We start from the raw sequence: 24,349 nt of genomic DNA on the forward strand, positions 1-24,349 counted from the left end.
ATACAGAGGAGGAACGTCCGAAGAAATCTTTAGTTAGTTTACTATGGAATCTGTATCTGTAATATGTTACTATGGAATCTATATCTGTAATATGTTACTATGGAATCTGTATTGATGTCCACGAGACATTTTGAAACGTAGCGTGAGTCACAATGCTTAATGTTACACGCTGTTTACGTGTTCTGGCATGTGTTTCTAGCATCCACCGGCCGTCACAGAATACTCCATTAAATACTAGGCGTTAGGAAGGATGTAATCTCTCTCTCATAGTGCTAAGAAAGTTGCCGTTTTCTACTTCCTTGAGACAGATAGGAGAGGAGTAAATAAGGTGAAGCCTCTAAGGTCTGGTGCTGATTACGCACGCTGCACACGATGGAGATAGAAGAGATTTTGCGACAAAAAAACTCATACTATTTCAAGGGCGAGAGACCTCCACAGTAGATTTTTGAAGCGTTATGTTTGCCTTGTAATGCTCACATATTCAAACATGAAATGAAATGAAATCGCAAGTCGCATATAAATATTACATTACAAAGTAAATATTTAAACATGGGAAGGAAGAAATACAAGCTATCACTATTACTGATATATATTTACAAGTAAATCACTACATACGCACACAGTATACAAAACAATATTTATAACAATACATTAAAATAAACACGCAGACACACTCATGCACACACGCACACACACGTACAAACACTGTATAGAAAAGTATATGTGCGAAATAAAATTTGGTGAATAATGGCCATAATAAGAATCATTATTCCGAACCAAAGATATCCCAGACAGCATGCTTGCTTGCCGCAAGCTTGCCTGTCGCTTTTATTTGATTTTATTTCGCTTTCGCTTATACACAAAAGTTTATTTTTGCTTAGCGCAAGCCTTAGTGAGGGCAACCAAGCTTCACTTGCGAGACGCTTTTCTTTAACATAAAGTAAAAAGCCAGCGCGCGTTCGATTTTCAGTTGTTCTCAAAAACCACGTGACGCTGACCTCTTAACTTTCGGCGTCAGGATAGTGTTCACGTTGTTAGCGTCTTTTTAGCGCTCATCCTGAATAAAGGAAAAAACTTATTTTTTTAATTGTGCCATCTGGTACTCTAGTCCCACGCACCTATAATGTCGCTCTTTATTTCCTCGCATTTCGGCAACCATGAGGCATAACGAATTGTAGTATTTATGTATAAATCATAAATGTGAACAAAGATGGCAGAAGGTTTGAGCCTACTTATTTCGCGAAAGAGTACAGAACTGTTGCAGATATTTTAATATTAACTTCAAGTTTAACTTACAGTATAAACTTTATATAAAAAGGTAGAAATTTCAAGTATTCGCGGCTAATATAGCAAGTTATTGGATATTGGCAAAAAACAACGTCATATTGCTTATTACAACAAATACGTTATGACTATTTTGATGTTTTGTCTAAGTAAATCGGAGTAGAGGATGTTTTCGTGGCTATCCATTTGCTTCAATATAATTGGAAGGGTAAGGGAACATTTATGTGTTAGAGATGGTTTTGTTCTGTTCAAGGATTGCAGCATAGATTTAGTCAGACGATCGATATATGCTGATTTCTTACTGTTTTATATATTATGTAAATTCGCTTCCCGCAAGCATGCATATGGCTTGTTTACCTTTCCTTTCGCTTGCAATAAGCTTGATAAAGCTTGCCATTGATGAGTTACGCTTACACTGGGCTTGCGTCTGAGACAATTTGACTTACGTTTCACTTGTGAAAACAAGCTTGCCACAAGCCTTGTCCTGATGTAACTAACTAGCTTGCCACACGCTTGCAGCAAGCAAATTGGCATGTATAGTATAGCTTGCGGCAAGCTAATTGACCTGCAAAGGCAAGTTTGCCGCAACCTTGCAGCAAGTGTAAATTGCTGTCTGGAATGTATATGCACAGTACATAATCATAGCAAACCTTAACATTATTATTTATGAAAAAACAACGGAACTTCAAATACTTCTATACTGTACATTCGGGAACATAACGCACTGCATCATAATTCATTTCAAACGTAAAACCAAAGAAATCTCAAAATTACGGTACAATTCATAGAGACTCACTACAACACTAGGAAATATATTTCCTATAGCTGCCGTTTAAGGCATTTTATTGTCTTAACATGCTCACATTATGCTTGAATAAATTGTGAAAGATGAATAGTAGGCATGATGCGGGAAAAAAAGAAGGAAAATCATATAAGCAATCGAATAATAAATAACTGCATACACTGAACACTTACAGAGGTAAAATTAATTATCGATAAATTATTCTAGAAAATATAACTTAATATGAATGAAACTCTTGACAATATTATCATTTTGTAATTAGAATACATACATTCCAAAATGCAAGTATGAATTATAACTTATAAAGTATCAGGAAGTCCAATGACAAGCTTCATTATTATTGTACGTATTTTCATATATCATATTTTAGTATCTGGTTATGTAGATTTAATAACCGTACTAGCTGCACATTAGTGGCACACACACAATATTAGCTCATGACTATAGTTTATATTATTATAAATACTATCGTATTGTCTTAAATAAGAGCACTCCATTGATCGTGACACCAACGCTGTATTACACAGTTGCTACAAACCCTATTTATGAAATGCCAAAACTACAGTGTTCATCTATATACAACACTGTACATGCATCTATTCAGTAAGTTAAGCATTCTATGCTTTTCATTTCAAACATATTCCTGTGACAAAGAAATGATTGACACTTATCTTTGAGACTCCTTGCCTTGCCAAAATTTCATTTCACGTTACGAGGTAAGCAATTGTTTCGTTGGATTATTTTTCGAGAGATTACCGTTCAAACTTTATACGATTAAAAATAAAAAGCAAATTGTTCAATTGTGTTGCATTGATTAGTAATTTTCAGAAGATTAAAACTTATGTATGCCACAGAAAACTTTAAATTAATCTGTTCCTCCTGAAGTTATTGATGATGAAAAACAACGTCGGGAGAGACCTGCATTTTTTGTGGCAATTATTCAAGTCTGATAACTCCTGCTAGTCCGGTTATGAGACTTTTCAAGTTTTTTTTTCTTTAAATGTAATGTTATTAAATAAAGGAAAGAAACAATATTACAAAATTTCATCCTAAGAAATATAGACATGCAAGAACATGTAATGAATCAACAAGAAACTTATATTGTATCCATAAAATTCTTTTCAATACTTAATAATCCAATATAAGTTGTTCAATTTAAAGAAAGAAAAAAAAAGCGCTAAGAATCAAATCAATAACAATATACAAAAACTTGATGTACTGAACGTTACTCCTCAAAAGATAATATTCAGCAAAAGACTGTTCCAGCGCTATTTTTTTTTTTTTTCAGATAATCTTATCTACAAAATTAAAGTTTAGGCAGGGTCTTAAAATAATGAAAAGATTGTCTGAAAATCATAGAGTCGAGATATAAATGCAAGTGAGCTCAACAGCAATTGATTGTAATGTAATACATATAGTCATAAATCTTGAACTTCTACTGTAATTAGCTAATACATGCGCAATTAGATTTTCAACACTTAGCTTTATAATACACTGGACTTCTAAATCTTCATGTATTCAATTTAGTCTTCATGTATTCAACGTATACTACAATCCTATACCCTTATTATGAAATTTACTTTGAATTCAAATTACATACTAACTAAACACTAATTTGACCCTATGCAGCATAGATGTTTCTCAGCCTTTTTTTGAAAAGTGTGCAATGTAGATTGCATATTGTAGTCCCTAAAACGTCTTGCGTATGTAGATTAAATAATATGCCATTTTATTCACAACGCAACAAGTATATAGAACTTCGAACGTACAACACAACAAATCTATTTACATAAATGCAATCTTTTCTATACATTTCAGTTTTTTTTCTAAATTTCAGGCTATCATACAAATTTCATACATTTCCTCACACTGCTATATTGATTAAGCATACACGTGTACTACAACGAAGTCTAATGAAGTTGTGTACATAAAATGAACAAAGAAATTGACTTGCACAAACATTTGTGTCATTCAAAAGAGATATTAAGAAAAATCTACCATGTATTTTTAACGTTTAAAGTGTTTGTATTTTTCAACTGAAAAAACAAATGTAAATATGATTACTATTGTGTGACATGGCGTTGAAATGATCTATATAGCCACAATTATTTTAGGATTTGTTCTGCTTTATACCAGCACTGTGAATCTAAGCATAATTTAAAAGCAAAACTCAGCGGTATATACAGCTGCTTTAAAAATCACAAAAGCAAAGAAAATTCTGTTTTATACACAGTCTTAATCAATATAGTGTTTTACAATTTAAAAATGTCTCGTTGAGAAATTCAACAAAGTTTGCCTAATTTCAAGAACGGATTATGAAGGCACTACTTATGTAAAAGGGTTTATTTCGTTAGTTGTTATAATTTAATTTGACATTTTAATAAAACAGGCGTAGGATACGACGAATCTTCAGACAGATGTAATTGTACTAACACTACATCTACTTTGAACAGTGAAACTTACTATTCGTCTTCAGATTGACAGTACTTCTGCTTTTCGTTTGGGTCTATTAATTAACTAGTGTTACCAGTCATGTAAATTATATAAATTCAAACACAATAAAATGAAATTATCGGCAAATTTACTTATTATTATATTAAATGACAAGCAACTGTAACAATATGGTTAAAAAAAAAAAAAAAAATACTGAAGCATATGAATCTAATTCTGTTGAAAAAATCCCAAAATCCCCTTCTCAATTCGATTCGATTTTTTCAATGTGCTTTCTCAGATTTTTAAAATTTAACTTGTTCTTAACAACACGTTCCTACCACTATATATTAAGAAATAATAATTAAATATTTTATTTCGCATTCAATATTGATTTTTCTTTGCATGATATATTTAAAAACTTATAAACTGTTTTTCGATGATTCGTCTTTTACTTCTAACCACAAAATACAACAAAATTTCGAAACTGTATATTTTTCTCTTCGTCTATTACTTACTAATCTTCCCTTATAGCATAACATTCACATCCAGCTTTTAAACAAAACTAAAACAACATCTTACTAAGTTGTGAATGAAGATAAGACCCGTAAAATTTAATATCTATTCAATTTATGACAACTTACACGCATTTCAACATACGCAGAAGTTCGTCACCGGTGGATGTTCAAGCTTCCAAGTTCATATAATTACAGATGTTTGCATATACATTTTAATAGGGTAAATGTTTATTTTTGCCTCATATCTTGCTCAAAGTGGGGAGAGAGGAAAATGAGCTAAATCCACCCAAACCCCCTTGCATGCGCTATAGAATACATAATTTCTACGATAAAAAGTGTTCATAATAGGGGAATTTCAAACAACTCAAAGTTTTTAGTGTCATGGTTACGCAAACCTTCACAATTTTGTAACATTTTTTTTTTTTTAATATTAAGCTTTTAATAAAAGGAAAAGAAATCACAGACATACCTTTAATTGATAATAATCCTGCTATGGATAAGAACATAGGCTTTTCTAAAGAAGAGAGGATAGCACGTAACTACATAAAGCATAGGCTGACAATAAATGATTTTTTTTTAACTATCAAGCAAAAAAACTGCTATTATTAGTTATATTCTTGATTGAGAGAACACGATTCAGGACGCGTGCTTGTACTGCTTAAATTGCAACTAATTGTCATTTGAGGCTTTGAACATAAATACTCGTACTATTCACTTACTTCAGATAAAATCATGACATACGTTTTATATAAAAACTTATTTCAGGTTTTTAATGTTCATTTTCTTAAATAATTTTACATCTGATAATGATTTTAACATCTTCCTGGGTTACAAAAGTGTCAGGGGAAAAAAAAGCACTTCATTGCTTTTAATATTTAACTTGAATCACTTTGTGATCGACAATAGTTGTTTTCTGAACTACTGAAGTCAGAAAAGTGACGCCTACATATTAAACAACACATTCATAACAGTCACAAATATGGTAAACTGAAAATAAAATAATTTAGCAAATATTTTGTTTACACAGTCTTTTCGTTAAATAAACACGAAACAGTATTATGGTTCTATCATAGATTCCAACTCATTATTAATACGTTAGATTTACATACACATTCACAACAAACAATATACCATACCTAAATAACAACAAATGTACTTACATTATAAATGAAATCTAGTTACAAATACTAAATATATACGGTATGTAAAAAATTAATTCATTACATTATAAATTGATACAATTTAAAGAAACAAAGGGGAAATATCTTAATTCAAATACAGATTACTTTTTTTTATACCGACTAAATTTACATAAATTCACTCCCTCCATACACTCACAAACTTAAGTTCAAATGCATTTACTTACATACATTTTGTACTCTCTAGCAAACACACACACACACACACACAAACATATTCATCAAAAATTCAACATTTTAAAACTTCATTTTCTTTAACATTACAATCATCAATACTAACAAATGTATAGATTATATATGTACATAATGCATGAATATATGTATATATAATATTTTCTCTGTATAAAATAAATCTTTAACGTGAAAATCTAGTTATTCTACAAATCACGCACACATACCAAGAACGAAAGAAAAAAAATCACAGTATAGTATATCTATATGCTTTTTCTATACAAACTGGCAAATCGCTTGGTGCTGATATTAATAGCAATGTCTTTTTCGAAGCTTTTACTTTAAGAAAAAATCTACCAAGAAATCTTGGAGATCATTGTACGTTCAGCCTTCTACTCAATGGTCACTAGCAGATCATCTCCTTCAAGTTTCATTCCTACATTAATATCCACCGATTTTACAGTGCCAGATACCGGTGACTGCACAACCATTTCCATCTTCATAGCGGACATCACAACCAACGGAGCACCTTTTTCAACCTTATCTCCTGGTTTCACGCGAATCTCTATCACTTCTCCAGGCATTGGAGCGCCGACAGAACCTTTTACACCCTTTTGTGCTTTTGGATGTATATGTAACTCCTGAAAATAATATATGTTTTTTAATATCTTCGTTTTAACACTAATTATTATTGGAATTCTACAGCAATTCTATCAAATACAACAACAATAATCTGACAGCAATTTAAAATCTAAAATTTCCTTATTATTAAGCAAGTTTTTATACTATTTTTTCCTTCTATTTGCATACAAATATAACGGCCATACACTCCAGACAAACTATCATGGACGTCAGCCAAGCGTAGTTTAACGGTCATCAGCACCGCTGCCAACTCCGTTTTTATGAAAATAGCAAAGTAACAATTCAAAAGTCGCTAAATTCCGGTATTACGAATGCATTTATTCATGTCACCCAAGGAACCTTAAAAGTTGCTTTAAAAAAAGTCCTTTTCAAATCTAATTTTATGTAATTTAATCTCTAGAAAAGTTAATTATTTCATAAATTCGGCACTTTCAAAGTTGAAACAAACAAACAAACAATCTTTTGGTTACAAAGTCCATTTTGCAAGGTAAAGCCGTTGGAACCGGACCGATTTTTAGAAAAAAAAATCATGAAGTCACTTTCAAACGATCGCAGCTCAGGTTTTAATTGACCTAGACACGCAAAACAAGAAGCAGAATAGAACAAAGATTCAGAAAATATATGACTCCAGGATATTCAGCGAACTATAGCTTCCGAAGAGGAGGAGAAATATGGCCTCCAAATATGGCTCTTACTTTGTCTGATACTAAAGCAGTACATAATTTACAAAAAGGTTGCCCCAAGTACAACAGCACTTGTGATACAGTATATATGCTCTGAATGGTTGGGCACGAACTTCGGACATAGGTTACAGGATAACGGGGAAACATACTGGTTAGCACACCTGCTTAAACTGGAGACCCAGTTCGATTCTCAGCCCAGTTGTAGTGTTCATTTTTGGATGTCAAAAGATTGGCAATACTTTTTAGTTCCTTCCTAACAGAAACAGACAGAAATGGTTTGAACTACATTGACAGCAAACTGTACAGTAATAATAGTAAGCAAGATTCGTCTTAATAGCAACTCAAGAACCATACACGACATTGTGTGGCTCTATGAACAATCGTAAAGAAGCACGTTATAATAGTAAAACTTCTTTTCTCCTTCAATCCCTCCTTCTGCTCCTGGATATTAAATTCGTGCAAGTGAATATTCTCCGACGGAAAAAAAAAGCATCTATATACTAAATTTCGTGTCTTTACGTGGTACCCTCCAGCCCCACCCCCTTCTTCGGAGTAGATTTTCGAACTTCATGTAAATACATGATATTCGTATCTTGACTACCAAAATGTCTTCATGTATCAAATATTTGGCGGTTCATTTCGGTTAGCAAAATGTCTTCATGCATCAAACATATTGCGGTTCATTTCGGTATGCTGGTGATTTAAAAGAAACGCAACAGTAGTAAAATTTATCTTTCCTATTCGGAGTGGAATCTTTCCTCACGAAGTTGGAATTATGAAAACATGACTATGTTTCATCATACCAAACATTATTACGATCTACGAAATAGCTTTCCGTAATAATTGCTTACAAAAATGACTTTTTTTTTTTTTTACTTTTATCTAATTAGATTTTTCATTGCCCCCATTTCCTAGTTGACTGAAACTTCAAATATCTCATATAATAGAAATGATTTCCGTTTGAGGACATGTAATGACAATAAAATCAATGAGATTCATAAAGTGGTTTACTGGGAAATACAAAAATACTGAAAATCCCTTCCCCTCGCATCTGCCATATTAAATATTGGTACGGTATCAGAAAAGTCCCCGTGTATAAATTTTATGCTTATATAACTAGCGGTTCAAAAGTTATAGCCAGCAGATCAAAACAAGAATACCGATTTCAAGAAACCCTTTACGAGCTGCTGCTTTCCTAAATCTCTTCTTAGCCGTTCTTCGGATTAATTATAAATACCACTTTAAATTTTATCTCATTTGGCAAAGATAAGTTAATCAGTGACAATGGCTTTTATATATTAATATAGATGTGCATATGATACCCTGCCTGTTTGTTCCTGAAACACCGTCTCCTGCTACCAAGTTTCAAAATGCTTCTTAAGTTTACTGTAAACTTATTTACTTAAAATATTCAACACATAAGATCTAAAAATATATTGCGAATTTTGCCATGTGTCGGATGATATTTTCAAGAATGAAAAATAAATAAATAAAAATACGATCGTCTTAGTTCAATTAAATATATGTATGATGTTTCTCCAACTGGTTTTACTAAGTGAACATAAAATGTTTTTCTGTTTGCTCTTTCAGAAGCGTCAGTGATTATTATGTCAATGAAATGTAACTAGTTGCTTATATACCAGAAAATGTAAAAACGATTACATACACCGAAGAATGTATACCATAAAATCTTTTCTAGTAGGAAGAAACTGCCAGAAAAATTAGAGAGAGATAGCTGTGAAGCGTGCGTCCAACAAGTTCTCCATCGGAACATTGTTTTTCAACAAAGTTTGCACATAGAGCTAGCTAATGTTGATTTTGCCTGTGATTTTATTATTACTATTATTATTAAAGACCTGAACGGTAAGTATATAGATATCTTCATAATTGACTTCGAGATGTCATTCACATGTAATAAACTGAAGATCCTTAATACGTAGAATGCTTCTTTGATTAAACTAATTATTTTCATTTGAAGAAGACACATATCCTTTAAGTATCTTCAAGGATGTTCCAGTTTAATAAATAAATCTTAAGAAACTTTATTGCTGGGCAAAAACTAAAAAAATTCAAACTAATTGGACAAGCAGTTTATTTAAAGATCTTTACTTATGTTTGAATGAATGATGTTCTTAAACTCTGATTTGTTAAAAATGATAATTTTATTTCAGTTTTACGATATATTTATTGTAACTGCTAAAGTGTCTTTATGCTAAATACTAATGGAATCAAGGACATCAATACCCACACGATAAGCTTCCTCAAGAAATTGATAGTGCACAAATTGATATTAAAGTGACATTTAATATCACTAAGTGTTGTTATACTCAAAAATCAAGTAAGTAAAAGGAAGTGCATTTTTTTTAAAGAAGTATTATTTACAGGAAGATAAAATTTTCAGGAATGAGGAAGAATAATTTCGTAACATACAATTCTGAATGTAAAATTTTACTCATCTATTCAGTACTGGTGATACTGCAAAATGATGATATATCACTATGTCAGATATGAAATAAATTTAAAGTAGTAATTTCAAAGCAACTGAGCTTTGTCAAAACGTTTGGCATTTTCAAATTGGACTATTTAGTAATGTCATTGGTAAAATATTAACGATCAAAATGATCGGAATTCTAACAAATGGTATTTGATAGTTACCTTCATAGCTTCCTTATCTTTGATAAGTACAGATCTTAGTTGTCCATTCATTTCAAAGAACACTTCTCTCTCCCCGTTCTTGGTTAAGTCTTCTGACATAGCAAGTGCTTTAACACCAAGTGTTTTACCTCTTTCAATGGTTACCTACAAGAAAATAAATACCCCAACGTTATAATAATCTAACAACAAAAATCATATTATTTGTTTTCTCCCTTTGAGACAAAACATCAAATTTCAATGACTTATAAGACGTAAGGAATACACGTTGTAATAGATGTAGAAATAACTAACCTTTGATGTTATAATGACATTGTCTACACAGAAATACTACATAGATTAGTTATTTCTACATCCAACAAATTACAGTTGATCTACAGTGATCTATATGCATCTTAACGATTTTCCTATTAGTTTCGGATATATATATATATATATATATATATATATATATATATATATCACAGTTCCTTTAATCCATCGTTATTTGCATTTGCTTAGTACTACTTCTACCTCCAATATACTAAGTTTGAATAGCGACAGTATTTTAGTTATAAGACCCGTAGTACATTTTTGACGTTAGTAGAAGAGTTATTTACTGTATATGCAGATTACAGTAACTTAACTAAATCTCAAAGTTTAATATATAATATCCCGGGTTCGATTCCCGGTGGGGTCACTCGGTCGAAAAAGTGTAACACGCTTTTTCAGGCCAGCCACCCTGAATGAGATTTTCCTGGGTTTTTCTCGTTCACACCAGGCAAATGCCGGGGTGGCACCTAACTTATAGGTCCCAGGCCGCCTCCTTCCCTCCCCAATCCTTTCTTCCTTCCCTTTCCCCGGATTGTGTGCTCGCCGAGGGACGTCATCCCTCAAATCGTGACGGGCTAAATGGCCTTAGATGCCGAAAGCCCAGAAATCTAAATCCTAAATCCACACTTCTGCTATTTCTCCTCCTTACTTATTTTTGAGGAATGTATTTTACGCAATTTATGATAACTAGTTGTTGCATCCAAGCCAAGTCGTGCTTAATTAGAAGATTTACTTATATACATTTCTTTTATAGCTTGTTTACCAACTGATATGCGGTTACACAAATATTATTGCTCAAATCTAAACAATGGTTGCAGATCTTTTCATGATAATAAGCAGCAAAGCATGCTCATGTTCAGTATCATCCCTATTCATTTTCAAATCATTAAGTGGAAACAAAACAGTTCTACAGTTGTAATGAAATCGTCACAATAGTTTTAAATCGGCAAACTGCCTGCATTAACTCGCCACAATAGTTTTAAATCGGCAAACTGCCTGCATCAACTCGTAACAAGTTTTATATCGGCAAACTGCTTGCACGCTAGCGACTCGTGTTGGCTTCAGACGACGCAGGTGGCGATACCTATTTACTTAATAGAAATTACCGTGACGCACAGACTGACATGTTTCCCCTTTATAATCAGGATATTTACTCCACGACGTTAGTTCTTCAGAATGATTTTGTCGTAACCAATGAAGTTAGCATGGTAAAAGAGCATTTGGATTTCTGCAACTTCATAAATTTATTCTAAACCTACAAATCAACAAATAAATAAATAAAAAGCATTCTTAAATTGTGTATCGCAAATTTTTAGTACTTATGTATTCATACTCCGTTATATACAATCCCATTCTAAACTAAACTTCTTAGGAGGATGCCTCAAAGTGCTTAAGTTGACCAGCCAGTGAGTTTAAATTGAAGTCTGTGTGGTCAGCGCCGATGTTGTAGGTTTTCTTCACTGCAGGGTGCTACTTTTTTTAAAAAAAAAAATATCACGTAGTTAGTTCCCAATTGTCATCTGTAAATGCCAAATTCCTAACAGCATTTGATTTTCACCAGCGATAAGCCATCGATGTATTGGTAGACTCGACAAGGCTTCACTTCAGTGATATTACGGGATATGGGTAGAACCGCGTAGCTGGTTAATTACTTTTTAAAATCCTCTCTGAAAACTGAATTTATTTATACGAAGTGCGATCAAAAATTTCCAAAAAAATTAAAGTTTCACCCAAACTAGAAACAGTACGCAATTCCCTTCCCTACCTGCCTCTTGATATGTATTTCAACCGGCAGTCTGGCAAGTGGCATTATTGAGAGTCCACACGTTTTGCTTTTCCATTTCATCGTGTTCTGCTTTGTCTTGTTATGTTATATTTGATTTGAAGCAGCAAAGTATCTGCATTAAGTTTTGTTTCGACGAGTTTTCAAGGTCAGTGGGAGTCTTACAAGGAAGATAAACGTTTGGGACGACCGTCATCAGCACAACTTCGGAAAGATTGCGAAAGAGAGTCATGTGATTCTTAAGAACAGAAGACAGACAATCGGGAGATATCAACGTATTCTAATGGATCAACTGAATACAAGACGAACTGCAACGAAGTTCGGTCCTCGTTTTTTGAAGGAAATTAACGAAATCATCGGTTTTAGGGATTTCAAAACAAGTAGGAGTGTCACGTGTACTTCACGTGAGAGAGTTTGGTTTGTATGGCTTAATATTTGCCAATATTGAAACGGAAGTGGTAGCAATTTCTACTATTTCCGGTTTTGGTAGAGATATTTAGTAACGGAGATTACATGTAATCGATTGGAGGAAACTGCTCCTCGCTATCTATTACCGTTTTTGCACTATAGTGATTAACATTACAACAGAAGTATTTCTAACTCTTCCGGTTTGAATATTTCTTCCATCAACGAACTAGAGTCTTAATTTTTAAAGCTCTACATCCTGGCCAAAATTGATGTAGAGCTCTTAAGATGTTTCTCCTCTGGACGGACGGACACATGGACACAGTAAATATACAGGGTGTCTACTGAAATTCCAAAATGAAATTTCGTGACTTTTTCGTGACCTTTTCTTTGCCAAACCATAAAATTTCGTAACATTCGCAAGAGCGAACTTGGGTGTGAATTAGGCCGAATTTTCATACATGTGATAGAAGCGTACTTTGCTTGCGATTTGGTAGCGTCTAAAGCCGATTACATTTTTGGTGGTTAATTTTGACGTTTTATAGAACAAAATTTTCCAGTCTGTACTTTTATTTGTACAAATAATAATAATAATAATAATAATAATAATAATAATAATAATAATAATAATAATAATAATAATAATAATAATAATAATAATAATAATAATAAAAAGCGTGACCCAAAAGCTAAATTTCGTGACTTTCATGACTGTTTTCTGATTTCGTGACTTTTTCGCGACTTTCGTGGCTTTCATGACTGATAGACACCCTGATATACAGGGTGGCCCAAAAGTAGGTATACAGTCACGTACTGACCGGCTCATGGGATTTTATATCATGATTGTTATCCATAGAGGTAGTGACTTAGTTTTTGTATTATTTGTTGTTAATCTTTTTCACTCATATCTTAAGCTTGGAACAAAGAAGCAAATAAACTAATTATCTTAATAAACTAAAACGTCATACTTTCTAGGACTGTATACCTATTTTGCGCCACCCTGTATAAAAGAGTTTTATTAAACTAAACTTCTTAAAAACTGGCTATGTCCCACACACTCACTAAGCTCTCTGAGATTTTCACTTCTTTCCCCAAAATGAAATTCCAGTTGAAAGGACATGATTGTAACTCCATCGAAGAGATCTACGCAGAATCAAAACTGTTCTTGAACATACTACAGCCAGCGGAGGTCCAGCAATGCTTCCACTCCATTGTTTACTAGTTCAAGGTGATTACTGACACTGATGGTGAAAATTATAATTTAAATTAGGTTTTATAATTTTTACAGGGAAAAAAAACCTCCGAAATTTTGTGTAGACCTCGTAATTTAATCTCCTACTATTAAGCTCTACAAGCGAACAATATACTGTATTTATGGAGAGCGAAATAAAGATATTTATACACTTCAATTTCACCACTTATATTGATTTCCTGTCATAATTGTCGCATTATACAATGGTGGTATCCCTAAGACCTTGGGAAAAGGACACTGCAAGGTAAGGATGAGGGTGGGAACTCATGGTCTTGCACGTCATTCCTCCAGTCTCGACTAACTTTCTAATCCGCAGTGATGCAACTGTGTTATGTGTGATGTCAGTGCATGAGTGATTTTAGGTACGATTTTCGTGATACGCTTTCTCTTTATGGAGAACTACAGGCTTTAGTTGGGAATAATATAGTATGCAACTAATATAGTAAATTATTGGTAGTTAACTGGGGTAATACATTAAAAAAATCCTGGCATCATCGCACCTGTTTTCTTTTTCTGCAAAACATTGGTCCAAAAATGACGAGCGACGAATATATCGAAAATGCGCTTTTTATGTTACTTCTTTCTTTGCTACTGAAAAAATATGGGTATTGTAAATGAATACCGTTTATTAATGTGCTAGTGTTAAGCGTTTGAACTTATAATTTCCTTTCTTTAACTCTAAATACATTTACTTGATACGCAAATTATAATAAATTTACATACTGGTTATAAAGAATGGCATATGTTACACTTGAATATTTTAGAAAGAAAAGAACACTCCAGCCAAGAAAAAGTAATAATACTTAAAATAACTTACCTCAAATTCTTCACCAACTTTTGGTCCAACAAGGAATATTCTTGTGTCTAATTTATCTACAGGTCCAAATCTATTTCGGAACTCAAAGAATTCATCTGCAACTTTAGGATATAAAGCGTAACTCATAATGGCTTTATCATCTACTTCAAGATCAGGATGTTTCACAGTTAAATCCTCTTTTATTTTAACAAGATCCAATGGAGGCATATTTTCACCAGGTCGGCCTTTAATGCGAGGCATGTCCTTTAGAACCTAAAATTAATAAATACAAGTAATGAATGAATGGCTGAAATGAGTGCAAAAGCATATAAAAAAAATTCATCAACGAGCACCATATCAATTTTTATGGAGGACGAGGTATTGGTTTAGGTTCCATTAACAGCGTTGCTGGTTTTACACATTTTCAATTAAATATAAAAAAAAATACATCTTTGTATTATTCCCAATTAGCTTTGCAAATTTTTTTAAAGATTACTATTTTGCACAGAATAAATTTGCATTAAATAGTGACTAGTCAATTAAAAAAAAATATTCTTCATTGATTTTGACAAATTTATAATCAATATAAAATAGCAATTAGGTTTTTAGTTTTTTTTTTTTTTTTTTTTCGTTGCGAAAATTTGACTAAGCACAAACTCTGATTTCGATGGCCTTTAACTCATAACAAAATAACTCACATTCATATTAAGTAAGTCAAAATTTAAGTCCACGCCAAGTTTGGTCAAAATAGAATGAATTCTGCAGCTCGCGTACGACTGTTCTTGTAATTGATTTTTTTCTCTCACAAGACTAAACGGGTTTAGTTTTTATATATATATGCCAGTCAGTAACACAAAGAAGGAGGAAATATAAAAAAAGGTGCCATTTTCGTAAATTGAAAGGCTACTATAAGTAATAATACTCCTTTATTGACTTCTTGATATATGTTTTTCAACGATTTTTTTTTTCTTTAATCTTACCTTTGACCTAAAAGGTTCAGGAAAACCACCGTAGGGTTCACCAATTTGTCCCTGAAGAAATTCAACCACAGATTTCGGAAAACTAAGCTCTTCTGCGCGTTCTTCCACATCTTTTGCGGAAAGTTTGTTCTGTACCATAAATTGGGCTAAATCCCCGACTACTTTTGAGGAAGGAGTGACCTAAAATTAAATCATAGCAAATATATAATAAAAGAAATTTTAGTATATAAAATAATTAACTATCGTTAACAAACAATTTATAAACCTTTAGTAGAGCAAACAAAGAATTCATATTAATTACCATTTTCAGATGTCACTATCCAGAAAATTCAACTTAGTATACCAAACAAAACCAATAAATACTACGACCACTAAACCTTGATAAAAATGAGAACGAATGCTTACATAATGAATATCACTGGCCCAATCTAAGTTATAACAAAGAGAACAAGGCTAATACAAGTTCATTACATCTTTTCTTAGTCCCTACTATTCTCACTCGCCAATCCTACAATTAACTTGTCTTTTCTGAAAAGAATCGCTTCATACAGAACTTACTCTGACACTTCTTTCCCCTCCTAAATTTTGACTAGCGCCCAATATTCCTAGTTTTAAATATCTTCTTTTTTAGCGTTCTTTTATTATTTCATTTCCTTCCCACCGTAACCAAATATTTCCACATTATAATGATCAACAGTTTCGCCAGAGTATAATGAACTTTCAGATACTGTCAACTATTTATTTGTTCATTTGTTATTAAAGCATTTACAAGTTAGTTACCTTCATACTTTATTTCCACTTTTTTAATTAATATTTTATAAGATTTTAATCGCTATATGTTTGATGGGTGCTTAAATTGAAATGAACATTCAAAAAAGCTGTGTCGCGTACTAGATTTACTTGAGATGTGACTCATTCGTAGTTAAAGTACCAGAATTGGACGACACACGTTTCAAAACAAACAAATAATAATACTAATTTTCAGAAGAATTGATGATATATTATCGGGGAAGGAAGGGGGAACGAAGGTATTCTGAGATCACAGTACCTCTCGATTCTTCATGTTTGGCTCCCCGTTATCCTCGCTGGTCATCTTCTGCGAAGGCTTGTTGGTTCCGATGTATCTGATTTAATTTAGCCTAAAGTTGGCTACTTCCCAGACTCGTGATGCAGCTCTCGTAATACGGGAACTATGCTGTCAGATCGTTGCAAGATTGGAGGTCTGTCGTACTGATTCGAACGAAGTCTTTCTTTCTAGCCCCTGGACTAGAACGAGCCGAAGACTAAAACAGCTGGTCGTTAAACTATCAAAGGACTAACTGTCCGCGACTAATCTCCTCTACTAATTCACTCCAACTTCAGCTGTCCAACTCCCTCCATTAACTCCCGACTAACTCCCTGCTTCCGGATTTTACTGGGTTTTTAAAGTCCAAAATTTCCTGGTGATGTTGCTGACTCGAGCCACGTGTTGACAAAGCACTTGCGATCAGAGATGGTTGGATAATCGGGGAAGGAACTCTCTCAGCTTTATTACATAAAAATGAACATTGACACAGATAACATTACATAAGCGTAAACAAACACTTCCTCCACTCTGAAAGAAAATCACAAATATACGGAAGAAAACATAGCCTGAATTCTCAGACAGAGATGAATTCATTAGTAAAGACTGTCCTTCCGTGTGTTTGTTATTCTTAGATAAAACAAAGCAGCTTTATGTAATTAAAAAAAAAGAAAAAAAACAATATTATATTAATGGCAGTTCCTCATGATAAATAATGATTATCGGATCTCAATCAATTAGTAGGTCGATGGGTGAGAAATCAATACCAGTCAATGATCAATAAACACTTATATACTGCCGGTCAAAAGTTTCCGGACAGGCGCTTCAACTTACATTTTTATGAACTAATCAATTTATATTCGATAGGGAAAGCCACCAATTCGAAATATTTTGTTTGTTTAAGTCTCTATAATGTCTCAGGACGATAATAGACGTTTTTCGTTTTTGTAACATGTTTACATGTAGTAAAAAAGAAAGTTTATTGAATTATTGTAAAGTCGGCGATTATTTTAATTAAAATTAGCGTGATCAGGATCATGCAATAATTTTGTCTGATCGAAGTACGGTTAAACGTTAGCAGTTAATTCCTTTTTATAGTTATCCCTGGATTATAATTCCTTAGTATACAGGCCTTATCAGACACAAATAATGTCAGAAGTTTACATCATTAGTGAACAATATTATACGATAGAGTACAGTGACGTTTTGAACAATGTTTCTGTGGATTTTTTTTGCCTCTTCTGAGGTTTTGTTGCCGTTATTGTTAGAAATCACGGACAGAGGTGTGAAGAGGTACACGTTGGAATCATTGCGCGTCATACTGTGGGCTTTTCTATTCGTCAAATACCTTTCAAACTGAAATAGACTCCATCTACTTTTGATGACTCCATCAAGCGTTTTCAGCGAAGACGAAAGAACGTGGATAAAAATCAAACTGGAATGTCTCGTATTACGTCATATACGAAATAATATATTTATTATATTGTTTAGCAAAAGAAATTTGAAACTAACTGCAGCGGAACTCCAATCAGAATTTAATCATAGTCACCCTACAAACATTTCAGTTATTACTGTGAATCGACATTTGAGAGTAGCTCCTCTCTGGGTAATAGTTGCTGTGCAGAAACAGTTAATAGTTCAGTGGAAACAAGTAACAGAGGTTCTAATAGACCTTGAAGAACAAAAATTGGACAACAAAGCAGTAGAAACGTGTATTATAGACTGATGAGTCAAAATTTCAAGTTTTTTGGACAACGACACCGAGTTTATGTTCGAAGGTCTGTTAGAGAAAAGATGCGTCCTAACTATGTAACTCCGATAATTAAATATGGAGGAGGTTCTGTGATACTTTTGAGGTGTTTTGCAAATTCCGGAGTTGGTTGTATTTACAGAATACAAGGAAATCTGGACAAAAATGGTTATTATTCCATTTTAAGCAGCCATACTATTCCCTCAGGATTTGATTTGATTGATCGCAGAATCACTTTTCTGCACGATACTGATCTGAAGGACACGTTAAAACTTTCTTTTAATTATTTTAAGAAGAAACAAGCCAAAGGAGATATTTGTATCATGGAATGGCCTTCCTAGTCTCGAGATCTTAACCCCATCCAAATTCTCTGGGAAGAGTTTGGCAGAAGTGTACAAAAAGACTGTCCAACATCCGCTGATGATGTTTTTGATATTCTGCAGAACGCCTGGAATAATAATTCGGATGAATATCTTCAAAAACTTGGAAGCCGCATGCCCCGATTGGTGAAACGAGTGATAACGGCGAAGGGCGGTTTCTTTGACAAGAAGAACATTTAAAGAATTTGCCAATTTTCGTTGTTGGATAACGTTATTATATTATTCTGATGTTATAACTATTATTGTGTTTCTAAACTACCAAGTATACTGTCCAAAATTGCATCGTATTACAAGCCTAACTTAATATTTCCTTGTTATTTGGCCTGTTCGGAAACTTTTGACCGGCAGTATATCTTCAAACCCACAGAAATAGTACAAGATTCTGTCTTTCATAACCTTAGTGGCCCGCGTAGCATAGTCACTAACACTTTTGTCTTTGGTGCGAGCGGTCCCGGGTTTGATTCCCAATGGGGACAGTCGCTCGAAAAAGTAAAAGCTTTTTCAGGTCAGCCATCCTAAGTGAAGTTTTCCTGGGCTTTACTCATTCACACTAAGCAAATGCCGTGATAGTACCTAACATATACGTCCTAGACCGCTTCCTTCCCTTTCCTCGGATAGTGTGATAGCCGAGGGACGTCATAGTGGCCTTAGATGTCGACATCCCAGAAATCTAAATCCTCAGCCTTAGTTGGTTGATGTTTGGCATCTTTTCTCAACACCAATGCTATGTAAGACGTGGATCTACAGATTAAAGTGGAATCTGTGGAACCCATCGTAAAGGGTTCAAATTTCAAAGCACTCCCTACCGGGAATCCAACCCGGGACCACTTTCAGTGAAGGCGCGCTCGTGCGCTGAGAGCTTCATAACCTTATAGTAAAATCCATCAGACAATTCCTCGCCAGTTTATCGATCAGATTGAAATCAAATAAAATTGTAGTTTTATGTTTCAAAGTTAGGCGTGTAGGCTAAAGGAGACTGAAGATTCATGAAAATGGATGTTTATTAAATAGTTAATGGAGTGGGGATTTGGGAGGAAACGGCAGAATCCCAAGGAAAATTACGAGCATGATGTTGTCCATTACAAACTCAGTCTAGGGACTCCTTGACCCAGATGTGAAAACACTACAATAGAGACATTGTCCCCCACATACTGAATAGATTTTTGTCTTATCCCCATCGTAAGTATTATTCGCAAATACGATTCGACCACGTTTTTTTAAGTGGCTTCCAGTTTTCTTCTTCCTACTCAAATCCAAAGACTATTAAGCATCATTTTCGATTGTTGTTGATTACCCCTCCTCCCCCCTCCCCCCAAAAAAGTAGTCCATCACCTACAGAAAAAGACAAAGCTTAACTTGCCTTACCTTTATAAGATCTCCTAGTAATAAATTGGCTTCTCTGTATGCTCTCTTGACATCTTCGAACATATCACCAAGACCAAGAGAGTAGGCTTGGAACTGAAGGTTTGTATACTGACCGCCAGGAATTTCGTTCAGATATACATCGGCATTTCCAGACTTCATCGTTGTTGCACACTCGAATGGGGCATACAGTGTACGAGTTTGTTCCCAATAAGCAGAATACTGACTAATGCTACTTAACTCCAGACCTTTATATGTGAAAAACAAAAATAATTTATGGAATTTAATATTCGCTCAGATATTCGTGAAACGTAAAACAAAAGGAAATAATACATATATAAAAAATAACTACCAAATAAAGTTATGCAGTAAGGTCTTTTCTGGAAATAGATTCGTGTACCTGTTACCTATTTCTTTCCTTCTATTTTTCTTTTTCTTTGAAAAGGAAGTATCTGACAAGTGTGTGTATATTATAATAATGAGTTTAACGTCCCATAGTTATGCTCTCACATGAAAGGAGATGATGTTAATAATGAAAGAAATGATGGAATAAAGAAAGTCTAAGGAAACAGAAGAATCCCGAGAAAACCCACAAACACGGTACTTGTCCACCACAAAGCCCACTTGGTGCGAGTTCGGATCAAACAATGGACACCATACACCAGAACATCATCATCATCAGCAGAATAATAATAATAATAATAATAATAATAATAATAATAATAATAATAATAATAATAATAACAACAACAACAACAATAACATGGTGTTTCAAAACAACACCGATAATGTGTTTGTGAGGTGATTCCTGATACCAAGATAAGACAAAAAAGTATAGACCAACCTGGGTGCACAAATGCTTCCTTCGGAGTTATAGACTGCCGAATGAAAAAATGAAATTTAAAAGTACACAGCTCCAATTCTATGGGACCTACCGTAGTCGGGTCAAGATTTCACTTAGAAACTCCTATGTGCTCTAACCAAATATTCAAGTTTCAGAATCCTCCGGTAGTTTCACAACAATTATTATAGAGGGAGTTTGGCTACGGGCGTATAATCTGAAGAAGTTCTCACCAATTACCTCACAAAAGTTATTGGTGTTGTTTTGAAACATCTCATATATATATATATATATATATATATATATATATATATGGTTCTATATAAGGCTCTAGTTGACTTCCAAAAATTAATGTTTGTTTGCTAATATACAATGTAAAATGGTTTTCAGCCGCACGTGGATCATTACTGATAAACTAGTAAAATTTCACTGAGGAAAGAGACACTTTCTTCAACTTTCGTGTTCCGTTGATAGAGGAAGTTTAACAAGAAATTTAAAGTTAAAAAAAAAATTAAAAAACATAACAGTATTTTCTCGTTAAAATATCAAATTCTTACAGACACACACAAATCCTTCATCGTAACCTACGTTTTCTTTTACAGGAATATTTCTTTCTTTGTAAGTTATGTGTCAATTGAGGCGCCGAAATAAGATAATAACATTGTCAAAATCACTGGGATCATCTGGCGAATTACCACAAAAGAATTATTGTGTGTAATCTTCAAATTTTAAATGATAGGTATTTAACTGACTAATGGATTTCATTGATTTCAATTATAACATTTATCTTCCTATACGTATGTTTGCACAAGTGATGTCTATTAAAGAAATAATAAAGTCTTTGTAACATAATTAGTTTACCTGTATCTAGTTCCGTTCCTTTCAGTGAAGCAACAACAGCTCCCATACTAGGTTGTGAAGTCATTCCAGACATAGAATCTACAGCGACATCTACTACATCTGCTCCTGCCTTCGCACATTCCAACATAGCGGCAACTCCCGCTCCAGCTGTGTCGTGGGTATGAACATGGATTGGAATGTCAGGATATTTATCACGAAGAGATGTTATCAGCAATTTAGCAGCAGTTGGCTTCAGCAAACCAGCCATATCCTGAAACAAGCATGTAATGTGAATGTAATACACAGATTTTCCAATAGCTTTAATGTTATTACAGTCTAGATCAATTGGGGATCAGACAGAAGGTACAACACAAGTAACAAGAAAACTGACAGCAGTTGAGAATGTTGTGCGAGTATTAGTTCTTCACTCCACAGAATCTTACAAATAAATAAATAAGTAAAATAAGGTGATCCAGTTGGAAAGGTAGCAAAAGCGGATGGACAAGATGTATGAATAGACACACACCGCGAAATATTCGTGTCCTGCTCTCATTCGTAAACTGTTCATTCGTTACTCAAATATGAAAGACGTTATCTTGTATGCGCGGAAGTAGAAATTGTTTCAAACTATTTCGATGTTCGCTAACATCTTTATCAATGATCTTTAGCTATTCGCTGGTAAATTGGAAATAAAAGAGGAAGATAGGGGTATGGGTAGGGCTCGAAACATTCTGAGCGCACGGCGACTGACTCTGGCATCTGGTTAATTTAAGGCCAAAGCATCTATGCTTCTATATCCAACAGGATTTGTATTATTGTGACGTCTCGTTTTCAGAAGTGGCGCCTAGGGCACAAGAACATTTTTCGAGTACTAGATAAGATCTTCTATATTTGAGTTTATTATTCAATATAAATCCTATAGCAACTATTAGTTATGGGAGTAGCCAATATTCAATATTAACGTTTAGTTTAAAAAATGAAAGGAAATTTTAAGACATCCCACGGTCATAATCTTTACAGAGACGGACACACATAATAAATGCGAATGAATAATAAGATTAAGTAATTGGTAAAATAATAAAGTGGGATGAAAACCAGATATTTCTGATAAAATTTACATATACTGTGTTTAACTGATTGATACTGAATGTCATTCTTTAACGCCAGGCTTTATGAGGCATGGAGTTACAATTTAATGAGGAATCCGAACCGCATGTACTCTCACCACGAACCGAACCTGGGATCCCGCAGAAAAGACGAGAACGGTAACAAATTGGTCCACTTTGAATCCCACTTAGTGAGATTCGCGAACTTTTGTTCGAGAGAATTGAGCTGTAGCGAGAAGCCATAATGACATTGTATAGCAATGAATAAACGATTATACAAATACATTTACAATCCATTTAGTCCATCATAATTTGTCATTTACTTACTCGTGTTTCGCAAGGAAACGGAAGGAGACGATAATTTGTAATATAAACCAAGTCATTTTAGAAACATATTTTATGTACCGTTAATTTACGAATTCGATTTCGGCAAATTAGCTAGTAGTCCGAAAATAGTTACTGTTCGTATTAAAAAATAAATCAATAAAGCTCTTTTATCATATTTATTAGAATTTCTTGAGTATTCATTCAGATCTTTACTCTTTTGACAATGAACCACGAAGTGTCAAAAGTGCAAACGATATACGTATACTTATTCGTAAAAATCAGATGAAAGTCAGATTCAGGTGATCGAAGTCGATTAAAGAACAAAGGTTATATCATTGGTAAATTTAAAACTTCGAACGTAGATGTAATGTGTGCAACATTTCAGAACATTTAACATTTTCGTACGTTATGAAATTGAGAATTAAATAACTGCGACAGATAAAGCCATTGCAGTTACCCCTAAATATATGACTATAGCCACACACTCACAGACCATAACTAGCCTTAATACTCTTAATAAGAACCCAAAGAGCAACAAAAATTGAAGTATTCCGCTTCTCTTTAAAAATGCTTATTATACATTTATTAACCTGGATATATTCTTAAGTTTCTTCTTTTAATTAAGGACAATCCAGACAACTGAAACCGTTAGGAAGTATAATTCCATTTAATGGTAGTATTTTTCTTTAATAATCATGTAGTCGTAGTATTATAGTACAGCTGAATTTCTTTAAAAATTATTTTTAATTATTTGTATAATGTTACCGAAAT

At 33.6% G+C, this 24,349-nt stretch overlaps 1 protein-coding gene across 4 annotated transcripts in view; it reads right to left on the bottom strand.

Moving 5' to 3' along the window:
• Window positions 1-573: 573 nt before the first annotated feature.
• PCB (Pyruvate carboxylase) overlaps window positions 574-24,349 on the bottom strand; it is a 175,683-nt gene continuing 151,907 nt past the window's right edge. For all 4 annotated transcript variants that reach the window (XM_081771970.1, XM_081771972.1, XM_081771973.1 and 1 more), the window contains exons 13-18: window positions 22,167-22,416; window positions 20,468-20,712; window positions 15,910-16,089; window positions 14,951-15,202; window positions 10,385-10,528; window positions 574-7,045 (exon numbers count right to left, since the gene is read on the bottom strand). In XM_081771970.1, the coding sequence (XP_081628096.1) occupies window positions 6,797-7,045; window positions 10,385-10,528; window positions 14,951-15,202; window positions 15,910-16,089; window positions 20,468-20,712; window positions 22,167-22,416 (1,320 nt within the window). In that variant the 3' untranslated portion in view covers window positions 574-6,796. The remainder of the gene's footprint in view (window positions 7,046-10,384; window positions 10,529-14,950; window positions 15,203-15,909; window positions 16,090-20,467; window positions 20,713-22,166; window positions 22,417-24,349) is intronic.

The sequence above is a fragment of the Thermobia domestica genome, chromosome 9 (assembly GCF_964235325.1).
Source record: "Thermobia domestica chromosome 9, izTheDome1.hap1.1, whole genome shotgun sequence".
Classification (NCBI taxonomy): domain Eukaryota; kingdom Metazoa; phylum Arthropoda; class Insecta; order Zygentoma; family Lepismatidae; genus Thermobia; species Thermobia domestica.